At 43.1% G+C, this 12,839-nt stretch overlaps 1 protein-coding gene across 2 annotated transcripts in view; it reads left to right on the top strand.

Annotated features, from left to right (window-relative positions):
- Positions 1–1,811: 1,811 nt before the first annotated feature.
- NFATC3 (nuclear factor of activated T cells 3) overlaps positions 1,812–12,839 on the top strand; it is a 57,755-nt gene continuing 46,727 nt past the window's right edge. For both annotated transcript variants that reach the window (XM_026039809.1, XM_026039808.1), the window contains exon 1: positions 1,812–1,963. In XM_026039809.1, coding sequence (XP_025895594.1) covers positions 1,864–1,963 — 100 coding nt within the window. In that variant the 5' untranslated portion in view covers positions 1,812–1,863. The remainder of the gene's footprint in view (positions 1,964–12,839) is intronic.

Genomic DNA, 12,839 nt, shown 5'->3' with positions numbered 1-12,839 from the left:
TTAAAAGATTGCCTGAAAGATTTCGGACAAAAAAAYAGATGTTAAGAGCCACACTCTAGAAAGAATAGTATAATGAAATGTTCATTGTAGACTTGTTTTAATTCAAGAAAACTATTTTTTCTAAGCCTTAGTTAATCCAATTACACACTCTTTTCCAGTTTGTCTGCTACGTGACCTTGGATTTAGAGGCAACAAGAGKTTATGGGCCAGCTGGGCGTGAGCTTATCTTGAAGATTTGGGCTTCCCTTGGGAGAGGAGGGAACTGGCTACCCCGGCAAGAGCATCAACCTCCTCATCAGAGCCTTGCAGGAACAGGCAACCTGTAGGTGCTCCTATATGTTTAGGTAAAGGACTAGCTAGTCATGGGCAGAAAGTAACAATAAAAAGGATTATGTATTATGATATTAAGCAAACTGTGGAAGCACAGCTGCTCTTTGGTACACTATAAGCACATTTGTGCTTGGACAAACTCCTCCTTGAGTTCTCTCTTTTTTAATGCGGTGCTTTGTTTTCATCAGAGTTGTGAGGGCACAAAGTAGCTTTCACTCACGCTTGCCTTCTGCAGTACCAGTCTGAGCACAGGGATTGATGGAATTAACTGGACTCTGAGGAGCCTCCAGGAATGAGGATTTTATACTGGAACCCACTGCTCTTCTTGCTGGCTTCTTTCCTCGCTTTCATTCACAGGGCTTCAAAGAGAACATCTGGCTGTGAAGACTTGGAGACGTCTAAACAGCAATAACAACAACAAACACGGCAAAATAAAGTAACTGCATAAAAAAACACTGTGCATGGAAGTAAGTTGCTTTTCCTATCTGCGCARGGTATGCTAGGGGATGCACAAGGCTGCTGTGGGATTTCTTACTGTGCAAGCTCCAAACTCATTAGGTCTCTGCAATTAGTTTTCGCTGGTGTTCCCCTTTGCTGAGCATGGGGACTCCTGCTGTGAGGAAAGGACAACCTGTGGATTTTCTTTTACTCTCGTCCTGCTTTCAACTGCCACGTGAGGTGAAGTCACACTGTTTATTGGGCTGAGCCCTCCGAAATGCCTGTGCTCTTCTTAATGACTCCTTGGTTCTCCTTACCCATGGCTGTACATGGCAAGAAGTATTTTAATTTCCCTCATGACAGTTGCTTCACTTCTCCCGTTTCCACGGAGCAAGGTAAGCAGCCAACACTTGAAAATAMCTCAGCCCGCATGTATTGTGCAAGTTACATCCCCCAGCTGATACCACCCTAATTAATTTGCTTATTAAYTACCACTATACCAACACGCCACCATTTGCATGCGTGCGCTTTTTTTAAGGACGCCAATAACGAAATTTTGTCCCTTCCCCCCGCAAGGCTTTTGTTCCTTTRTCGCCTCGCAGGTGGAGATCCGCGCGCGACGGGGGGCGGGCGACGGTTGGGGCGCGCGCGCAACCGCCGCGTAACGGACGCGGCGGGAGCGCGCGCGGCGGGGCGGGGCGGAGCGACACGTGGCAGGCGCGCGCGCCGCCCCGCCCCTTGTGCTCAGCTGGCTCCGTCCTATTGGGCGCCCGCGCCCGGCCCCGCCCCGCGCCGCCTACAACTACAGCTCCCGGCAGCGCGCGCGCCCCGCGCGGGGCCGTTGGTGCCGTGACGTCAGCGGGCGCGTGAGAAGGCCGAGCGCGGGGCGGGGCCGGGGGCGGGGCCGGCGGCGCCGCCTTCCCCGCTGCGTGACAGAAGCGGCCGCGCAGGGAGCTCGCGCTGCGGCCGCCGCCGCCGCTCCCGCTCGCCCCGCGCCTCCGTCCCGCTTGTTATGAGGCGGCCCTGAGGGGCGGCGGCGAGCCCGGCGGGGCGACGCGACGCGGGCTCCGCGCTTGGGCTCCGCCGGCCAAACCCATGACTACGGCAAACTGCGGCGCCACCGACGAGTTCGACTTCAGGCTCATCTTCGGCGAGGACGCGCAGCCGGGGCCCGGGCCGCCGCTGGGGCCTGCAGGTGCGTGAGCTCTGTCCCCCGCGCCGGGTCGCGCCGCTTCCCGTCCCGGCGGCGCGGCGGAGGGGGGGCTCCGCTTCCTGTTTTCCTCGCGGGGAGCTGGAGGGGGGGCGCAGGCCGCGCCGCCGGCAGAACAAGGTCACTGCCGCGGCGCCTGGTTCGGGCTCGGTGCCGCCGTCCCCGGGGCCGAACCGGGCTCGCCGTGGCCGGAGGGGCTTGGCGAGCTCCCGTGGGCCCGCCCTGCGCGGCTCCCTGCCCCGCGCTGCGCTCCCGCTGTGTCCCGGCTGTCCCGTCCCGTCGGGGGAGAACACGGTATTCCCTTGAASAACAGCGGGTAAAAGTGTCCCCTGCGGACGGTGAGGGGCCGCGCCGCAGCTCCCTGTCACGCTGCCGGCATGGAAACTTATTCATTTCCCGGCCTGCTGGGAACGAGTTTGGCTTGGATTTGCTCTCTGCCCTGAACGTGAGCAGCGGGCTGGCGAGGTAGGGCGCAAACGTGCCCGTATCCAGGCCGAAAGATGCAGCCATATTGTTTTGTCCTCCTACTTGTGGAGTGCAAAGGGATCCGGGGGGGAAAACGCTTGGACACAGTCAGTCCATAGCATGGACTGGTTTGGTTTCTAAAAATGTCTTCGACTTCTGAGATTCGAAAGGGTTTTTTTTTTTTTTTTTTTTTTCAGCTTGCAGATTGCTAAAAAGAAGGGGAAATTTTCCTTTCGGATTTCCAACTTAGTGGAGTTGGCAGATGGGGATATTAGGAAAACAAATTATGCTTTTCGGGAAGGGGCCTGACTTCTGCTAACCGAAATAAATGTATTGTGGTGCCGTGTGAATGGGATGCGTACGAGTCGGAGGAGAAACGCTCGGGAGCGTTAATAAATTATGACAGGAATAATTGCAGTCACTTCTCCTTACGATTCTTTTCACGTAACGCTAATAATCTAAACTACTCGGGCAGTGACAGATGAGAATGGGAAAACAAGTTGCCCAGAAAACTAGAAATACTGCTCAATTTACATGCATAATCCTTGCATTATAGCAGCATTTCTACATTAACCATAACTACCATTAACAAATAGTTGAGACATCACTGACTAGAAGGAAATTCTCATGCTTTATAGGTTTTTSGTTTCTCTTTTTTGTATGTACGTTGTAATTGTTTTATTCAGATCAGGAACTGATGCATTGCCTGTAGCTTAGGGGTAGAACTAAACCCTGCATTCATCTGCATAACTCAGTAATTTCACTGTTTTGTGAAATACTCAAGGTCTGTCCTGCTRTGCAAAAGGCTGGCCTTGAGGTGGGAGGGTTTGAATAGGTCCCTCCTTCCAAGTGTGCCACAGATTAGCTGCTAATTCTGCCTCTGTTTCACTTATCAGGCCCTRCACACTGTATAAGTAGGGACTTGTGCATTAAATCTTGTGTTTTTGCCTTATCCAAGTATATTGGTTYGATGAACTAAAATTCTTACTTCTCCCTAAAGCAGTTTTTGTAATTCCRTACAACTTGTTGCTGTTGTCAGTTGTGCAGCAAAGTACGTGCAAAGGGTTTGTTTTTGTTTTCCTTGCATATGCTGATAGTAAAATATAGATGGTAGGGAAACTTACTTGAGGTAAATAATATTTAAATTACCAAGTTTTCCATGATATTTGAAGACAAGCTCATATGCTTTCTGCTACATTTATAGATATTTGGGATGAGGATCACTCTGCATATAAAAGAAGTGCCCAGTACAAATTTATTGTGGAAAAAACATGAAAATAACACTTTAATTTTACCTGGCCAAGACTACCTGCACTCTTGTAAGGATTTTATTCATTTATGATTGTGCCTACATAAATATATTTTTTCAAGTTTTTTTCTAATCCAGATCTGTAGATTGTTGTCTTGTGTCATTAAAAAGAGACAATTAGAGAAATAAACCCAGTTTTGATTACACAGAGCACTTTCTCTGTTGTTTATACGGTACTCAAACTAATGCTCTTGTAGTATGGTTCAAGTGGCAGGAATTGAGACTAGTGTTTGACTGCAGTGCTTGTGTGCTTGATGCAAACAGTGTAGTTCCTGTTGAGGAGGACTACGGTGTGAGGTGGTTACAAGTCCCTAGTCTAACACCACAACCTTTGCAGCAATACCCCAYGTAACATCAAAGAGATCGCCCATTTAATGTAGTATTTCAAATAGCAATTTGCTCATGTTGCTCTCAACATGAAATTGTCAAAAGGCCTTCAGATGGTTTGAAGGGAAGCTGGGCACTGGGCAGTTTTTGATGAAACCTGGCTTGACATTTAAAATATCTGCAAAGAACTGGGCCAGGGTGCTCTTGTGCTCGGGTAACTTGGTGTTTTTGTCCCTCCGTGCTCGGAACACGTGGGGCGGTTCTGCGTGGTGTGGGGCTGCTGCTGTGCCTGGCAAAGCAGCTCTGGCCTTCAGAGGAGCTTGCCTCTCCCCCTGCTGCCGTTTTGCAGTGTAATTTGGGGAAAAAGCAAGTGARTTGTTCTATTGCCCTCAACTGTAACTGTTAAAAATCCCTGTTGAGGCTGAGGAGTACTGTGCACAAGTACAACATGTATTCTTTGATTATGAGTTAAGGCAGGAGAAAATCTCACTACGTTTGCTTTCAATTTGAGTAATCATCTGTGTTTTGTTTTCCCAGAATATTAGTGCTTTAAAAGTACAGATTTTTTGTATGTGTACTTTGGCAAGTGTAAAATTATCCTCTTTGGAGTTTTGTTCATAAAGTCTGTTGCATTTACTTACAAACCATGAAACGTAAAGTGAAAAGAAGTTTTGGGTATTTCCTGTGACTTAATATCTGGTTAAGTAATACTATGTAGCAAGCGTTTGATGAATTATTTTTCACAATCTTTCTTGCCTCTTGAAAAGGAATCTGGAATCTGTGATGAATTTAGTGACAATTCAAAACATCTTTGCAAACTAGAGCCTTGTTCTGAATAAAAGACCATATACCTGGATTTAGAATTGCATTTGTTTGAGAGGGGGGGAATCTCTTTTCAAGATTTTTTTTTTCCTCTTTTGAAGATTTTTTTTTTCTTCTCCTCACTTCAGTTCATGAGGTTACTGATTTAGRGTTGCTGCTCAATTTTGAGATTGAAATATGTGTTTTACTTGTGTCCATCAAAGTGATACCCGAGCTTTTCTTTTTAAAGTTTCGGTATCTGACCTTCTTCCTCTGTTAGCATCCGTGAGATGCTTGGGCTGCTCAGCAGTTTTCTCCTGCCCATGTGGGAAGTGCTTTGAAGAAATGGCTGGCACTGAATTTTCTCTCGTTGTCTAGGCGGAGTTCTCRGGAGCAAAATTTGCATTGTGTGTGTGTCATTTAATAGGGATGTGTACTAAGAGTTTTCAAATTGATGGCCTGTACTGAAATGCCAGCATAATATTAGTGTTTATAGCCTTGCTTTGATTGTTAGTATCTGAAGTATTCTTCTTAAATCTGCATTCATCGAGYCTTTGCTGTTAGAGTTGTTGGTAAAGAGCAGAAAAGGAGCTAAACTATTTGCAGAAGTCGGCAGTGAATGCTTGAACTTTTTCTTCTTTCTTTAGTTGGTGAAGGAGGCAGGAATGAGAAAGTGGTGGTGGAGAAGAAAGCAGTCTCAGATTAGACTGAGTGGGAAATTAGACCTGGATCCTGGCACTGATGGGTGCACACAAGGTGCGAGCTGTGTGAGGGCTGCTCGCATTGACAGTCACTGCTGTCGTGTGCTTCTGATCCATAACTGCTCCAGAGTCTGTTCTCMTTAGCTGAAAAGAGCAGAATGGAGCCAGGAACTTCTGAAATCTTTCTTTAAGAGCCCAGTCTGTACACCCGTACTGTTTGTCTGAAGCTTTTCCTTTGAGATCTTTTTCTGTCTCYGATTGTCTATATAAATGTATAAGGCTCTCACATGAGAACTTTGTGGTTTATACATATATATGCCATCTGTGTGTGTGTGCGCACATATATACACATAGAGATATATATATACAGTTGTCATTGCTGACCTGTAGACATTTGCCTTACAAACAAGAATGCCTGTACGTTAAGACTAAAATCTACTAGTATGACTACAAGCAATGAATGGAAAGGTTACTTGATACTTTTTCTTCTTCCGGAAACAAAGGATAGCGAAATAGTGATGTGTTTTTTTTCTTGTGTTTTTGTAGTAAGCATTAAATAGAATAAAGTCATTACCTGAACTAACTGAGCTACCCTCACTTTTATTTTAAGGCCTGGGAGAAGCATGTTGGTGTCATTGCGCACTAAAGAGTGACACAGAGGAAGACGATGCAAATCAGTGATAGGCTGGGGTTATGTTATCTGTTCGTGGAGGGGAGGGGGAATCAAACAGCTGCATCTGACCAAAAATAGAGGGTCTGTGACAAGAACCTTGTGACTTCAAGAAAACTTGGAGGTGCTGAGGGAGAAACAAAGGAAAATGTTTGCTGGARTAAATCCCTTATCAGTGATGTTGGAGTTGCCTGGCCTGAAAGGTCACGTAGCTGAAGCTGGTAATCCTGGGAAGGCGACATGTTCAATATGTGTTGTATTATTTCCTGTTATGCTACCTAAAGGAAGTTTTTCTTGGGAAATGGGCACACCAGTAGTATGAGAAGACATGCTGAGCATGGGGATGTGGGACACAGCAGGATTCAAAKTATTTATGCAGATGATTCTCTTATAGACTTCTGAAAAATGGAAATAAACTGTGTTTTTCCTCAGGAGGGAAAAAGAAAGTCCATGCTTAAAAAATGGTCATTCTCTTTTTGTTTATGTTCCACAGTTGCAAATGAGTGTGTGTGTCCCATGAAGGAGTAGGCAAATAAGTAATGTTGTCATTGAATGGATGAGAAATGAGTAGATGGTGCCTCCCTCAATAGTAAGCAGCAGTTTGGCTGTTCTCAGCAGTAACATAAATAAGGGAGCTGTTGCCTAAAGCTGCCCTAGTGGGCCAGGGAAGTGCATGGAACAGACTTGGCAGCAAGCCCAGCCTGTAAAACAACATCCAAGTCCTTGCATTTGTCCAGGCATGCCATGTGGGGTTCAAATGACAGTGGAATTTAAGATGAGTGAAATGATCAGGAAAGCTAAGTAAAATTGGAAAGCAGGAGCAAGCTTATTGACAAGTCAGCATGTTAGTCTGCCTTTAGAACTTGTATRAATTTTCTTGCGAAATGTGGGCAAAAATAGGACGAACATAATTCTATAGAATTAAGTCATTTAGGTAAGGTCAGTTTAAGTGTGCAGACCTGCAGAAGTGGGCAGTAAGTGGGATTTTGTTCTGTGTTGTGAGCTACACATCTCATGAGTTAACAGAACAGCTGAACTTAATCATTTACGTGCCTGTTCTGATTAAATGTCTCTGTGGCATTGAATGTTTCTGGTTACTCTTCAGACAAAGAAGGATAGGTGTGATGGAAGAGGAGATATTTTTGTCAGTTTTATTTGGAAGGTCCAGTCTCCTTTTTTATGTACTTGGCGGAAGGGAGGCAAAATCAGATTTCTGGAAATCTGGTTACAGGCTAACGATCTGTCAGCAATATGTTCATAAAAGTGACATCTGATTTGGAGTGTGTTTTTTTTTTAGAGAACAAAAACTTCATATGAAGCTGCATACAAAACATTTTGTAGATGGAAATGTGAGTGGGTACAAATTTATCACCCCAAAAATGTGTGATCATATTCATATCAACATTGAGATTAATGGCAGATGTTTGTCGAAGTGCAACCTAAGGGACCATACTTGAAATTAGTCAACTYATATTAAAAGTGTTTCTCACTTTTAGAAAGCAGAATAATACATTTTTATTTTGTTAACAGGTTGTGSTTTTGTATACAAATATGAATGCTTGTAAACACTTTGGAATCACTTTTGAGTTCAAACTTAGACCTTTGTGTTTTCTTTAATATGAGCTTCTTTAGGATTGCAGGAGGCAAGTATCTCTGAATTCACTAGTTTAACAAGAATCTTTGTGTTGTAAGGACTGAAATTTCTCCCCCCCCCCCTTTTTTTTCGTAGCCAAGACTGTGAGTAATGGATTTCTAAAAATCCCTGATTTTTAACTGTTTTGTTTTGTTTGGGTTAATGGGAAAAATGAGGAGGCTTCTTAAATGCAAATCGGTGATAACTGATATTTGTACCAGGCTGGAGAGGGAATGCTCATTGTAAGTGGCCCTCGCTGGGRTGTCAACCAGAAGTGTTAACCTCTGAATTTGTTTTGCAAGGTGTTAACCTTCTGTGTCTTTATACTAGAAAAGAACACAAAAGCCAAACCCAGAACTACAAGTCAATACAAATCCAGGTTTTGCTCATTAGCTGTTAGTGACAMTGGTTCACTGCTTTTGGTCCCTGGAAAATGAACAATACTAATGATCTTGAATAGTTTAGAGCTATTTAGATGCATCTTAAATGAAATGTTTTCTATTAGTTATTTCTTAAAGATTAAAAACAAACTGAGGAGATGGAATAACAGTGTGAATACAAACAGTTTTAGTGGTGTCATTTGGGATAGCTTCTCAAGTAACAAGGCCACAAGAGAATGTGTGCAGTTTAATGCAAAGAAGCTCTAAGAAAAGCTGTCAATATTTTTTGTATTTTCCACGACCATTTTAAGTTAGATCTAAGTGTCTATATTTTATCAGTACAGCTTCTCAGGTTTAGGTTTTAGAGGAACAAACCCTACTATTTTTCAGTTCTCTTAGTTTTTTTGTTGTTTGTTTCTTGGAGCAGGTTTTGTTTCTTCTAAACTGATTTCCTGCAGTGAAGCCTCCAATCCCACTGGGATAAGTACAAATCATTTAGGAGCCTCTGAAGGGAAGCAGAGTTTCAGGGTTACCTGCAGTGCGGTCATGGGGCCTGCTAATAAGGTCTCACTTGCAGTGTTTTTGAGGAGAGTTTTGAACATAGCTGAAAGATCCTCTTTCTTGCTCTGTTTGGTTCTTACCATGTAAAACACTGTAGGGTTTTTTGTCAGCTTCAGCCTCCCSTTTTTGCTTGGCTGTGGGATTCCTCTTTCCATCTGTTATACTTTTTTGATGGGCTAGCAAAGTGCATTCAAGGTATTGCTATTTTTACATTGGTGTGAACACCTGAAGAAACAGGGAAATTTCACAATATCARCTCTCAGAGCTGGGTTTTGTTCACATTAAGTCTAAAATAAAGCTGTATTATAAAATATAATRACCAAGGTCTGTAGTAATACTTGAATGAGCTACAATTTTGCTGAGGTGAAGACTAGTTTGCTCATAATCTGCCTTTACTAGTTCTCAGCCTATGTGTCATGCTGTATTGATAAAGACATACTCTCATTTTGATGTGTCCTCCTCTTGTTGTGCAACTTAAACTCTCCCCACTCAACCTTTCTGCCTTTATGTTCTTTTTCTACCTATTTCCACAAAGGCCCAGCCCATGTCAACATACTCTTCTGTAAATAGCTTGTCTGTTTTCTAGTCTCTCCTATCTTTTGTCTGTCACAGCTGTACATCAGCAGTTGGATTTTGGAAGCTCTGTTTCTTCTCAGTGCTTGGTTCTGGAAGGCTGGAGCCCCATTGTGGAGTCTGTTAGCATACCAAGCTATGGCTTAAGGGTTTAGTTGCATGTTGCATTTTTATTTYGTAGTGAAACGGCCTGGAGTTCCTGGTTGCTTGTTTCTGTCGGCGTCCTAACGTTTGTCACTCTGTCACTTGTGTACACAGCCAGGTGTTTATGCSACCACGCTGTGAGTCCTCCTGCCAGAATGGTTGAAGGGTCTTGTGGGCATCTTGTCTTTCCCGCTCCCCCTTTTCTGTGTCAGGGTGTGGGAGGGTAGCTGCTGCTGAAAAAAACATAATACGTAGTTGCACCCTGGGTGCCAGTCAGTTCTTATTTTATACAGTGCCAGTTGTAAACATTTGGCTTGCGTTATTCCCTTGCTTAAGCTGCTTTAACTAGTGCAGCTTCTTCTCCGCAGTTTGCACTGAGGGTAATTAATTCTCATCCAGACTAGAATTTGGAAAAGATTCACTTTTTACTGTAGAGAAGATTGTTTTTCTTTTCCATTTCCGGAATCCTTGCTGAACACAAGAAAAGGAGTGAAATTCTCATAGGCTGGGCAGAGCTGCTTCTAGCACACATGATTGACAGGAGTAAAACTTATTTTTGTCCTTTTAAGTAATCTGATACGGACATGAAACAGCACAAAACTATTGAGCAAGGAGAAGTCCTTCATAAAATGGGGTTTGTTATAAATTGTCCTTTCTGGGGGCCTGAACTTGAATTGCTGGGTTTTGTGCTGCTAAGCTTAGCAGTAAGGATGTGTTTTCTCCCCTAAAATCGTTCCGAATGCCTCTTCTAGTTGTTTTTCCTAGTTGTTTATGTTTTTAATACTGTATTTGGTKCCTTATGCTAGCTAGTCATAGTCCATATAAACTAATACACTGCTGAACTCTTCTGTTTTGGGAGGGTTTATTGCTTAAGTTCCCCACTAAAACTGACTTTTAAGCTTGCCCTGGAAAGTAGGAACCTTCTCTGGAAGACTCAGATTGCAGTGCAAAAGTGAGGTAAACATCTCGTTATTGATCTCTCCATTGATAGAATGCTAGAAAGAAGGTTGATAAGGTAACTGGCATTGTAACTGTACAAAAAAGAAAACTGTTCCCACTGGATGTTTTAGTTCTTTGTGAAGCTTAAGACTCCCCTCCTGTCTTGAGAAGTGTGAACATTGTTTGTAGGAAATAAGTGGAATGATGAATTAAAAATGGAGCCGGTTAGGCTTTTTGTTCTTATTTATGGGAATTTCTGTGGCAGTCTTTATAACAGCATTGTGACTAGAAAGAGCAAATAGTAACTGTTACGAGAGACCTGAGAAATAGAAGAGGTTGTCATTCTCTTTTTACAGTTTGGGAATGGAGATGCAGATTATATGACTTGCCTGAGAACACACATGCTGTCTGTGGCAATGCTCAAGTCTTTCCTTGGGCTATTTAAAGGACTTGACTACCGATACTGTGTTTCTCACTAGTATTTTTATGAAACCTGGGTCACATTGCACTTTCTTAGTACCTTATAACAACTCTTATTGTCAGAACCTGTTTGTCTAYGAGATTCCAAACCTAGAAGAATAAAGTGATTTGGATAATTTTGGCACGGGCCTTGTGTTTAGATGTTTGATAATAATTGACCTTCCTTCTGTGGAGAAATCTGGCTCACTGCACAGCTGCACCAGTTCGTGTGCCAGGACATTGCTGAGGAGTGAACAACTGGTGGGCAAGCGCTACTAGTCCTGAATGTGCAGCCTGATGCAGCAAATAGCCRGCAAAATATACTCCGGGAACAGTTGTTCTGGATATTATTTAACTTTATTCCCCACTTAGACAACTTGTGTTGAAGGGTAGTTAGCGGCTTAGAGATGAGACAGCCTTGTTTTAATGCTGCACAGGAGCTTCTAGAAACTAGTCTGTTTTCCAAATGGTAGCAAATGGACACTCGAAGTGACAGGCAGGCTCTCATTGATAAAGGATGACACAGACAGCTGAGGCAGAATTTAAATAGAAATCCGCAGCTTTATATAGCTAACGTGCCCTGTGTGAGTACGGGGCATCTTCTGACTTCTGTGAGCCCTCAGTAGCAGACACATTTGCAGCCCGGAGCAGAGGGGACCTCACCTGATTCCTGAAGGCTCAGCGTCTTCTCCATGCAAGGTAGCGRTAGATATGTTAGTAAGTTAAAGCAAAGTTGGGTTTCTCTCTGTGCAGTACACAAGAACTTCTTAATCAGTCATAAAGCAATGTGTTTGATATGACTTTGTTCTAAACGTTGTCTTGTTTTGTTTCTGTATTCTAAGTGCTTACTGGGCCAAATAAACTATCAATATAACTCCTAGAAGTGAAGTTATCAATCCACAACTCTMCAAAATTTACTGTCTTTTTTATTTAGTCTTTTTTGTTGCTTTTTTTCATTCTGCATTGCTATTAATTTTGTTACCAATACACTCAGTTAATGTTACCAAAGAAAAGGCATATAACGCAGCTGTATTTTCAGGGTTGTGTCAGGCTTTTGATGTGACTGGCAGCAYTCTTCTTGATCTTTGGCTTTTGCCATGTGTGTTCCACCCAGCATCTTTGCTTTTCACTTTTTGCCTTCATGTGCTGTGGTGGTTTTCATCCCCTGCCTTAGTAATCTGACCTAGTTTCTGTTTCTTGAATGTTGTCTTTCTATATTTTAAAGTCAGTGAAGGCCTCATGACTTGGTCAACTTCACTTCTGGCAGTACTCTGTTCCTTTTTCACAATATTTATTTGGATACAATAGCTCTCCTTTTAAGCTATAAGATTTCCATAATTTATTTTTTATTTATTTTTGCCTTGGGCATGTCAGTATCTCACTTCTCAGTTTTCTTCTGTGAGACTTTTTTTGCATTTATTTAGCATCTGCTGCCTTGAAATACTGTGCTGGATATTTTTAGAGCTTCTCTTGTTCCTTATGTTGTTAACCATATTTTTTCGTGGCTGTTTTCACCTAAATTATATTCCAACTTTATATGCTTTACTAGTTACTTCAAATTAGTCAGAGGGATATTCCATGTTGGATTATGCGTACATTCTTTGTGGTGACTAAAAATGGTTATTGGTGTATATTTTAGCAAGTCGTTAGGCAGCTTGTACTTAGTAGAATTAATGAAACAGTAAAGATCTTACTGTTGTTCTCTATACCAGCAACTAACAGCTTGTAATAAGTGTAATTATGTCCAGTATTGGTGAATTAGATTCCAGAGGGTGTGGTTTCTGCAGCCCTCAGCCAGCTTCGGGGTTTTGGGGTGCATTAGGTGCCTAGTGCTGCTCTAGGTTTCTGCCTTCCTGTYTTTGAGCGTGCGGGTGTGCGCAGTGGGGAGGACAGGGGCAA

Source organism: Nothoprocta perdicaria, unplaced genomic scaffold (genome assembly GCF_003342845.1).
Source record: "Nothoprocta perdicaria isolate Ctin4 unplaced genomic scaffold, notPer1 scaffold_242, whole genome shotgun sequence".
Classification (NCBI taxonomy): domain Eukaryota; kingdom Metazoa; phylum Chordata; class Aves; order Tinamiformes; family Tinamidae; genus Nothoprocta; species Nothoprocta perdicaria.
The sequence above is the reverse complement of the archived record's forward strand: the minus strand, read 5'-3'. Positions and strand labels throughout refer to the sequence as shown.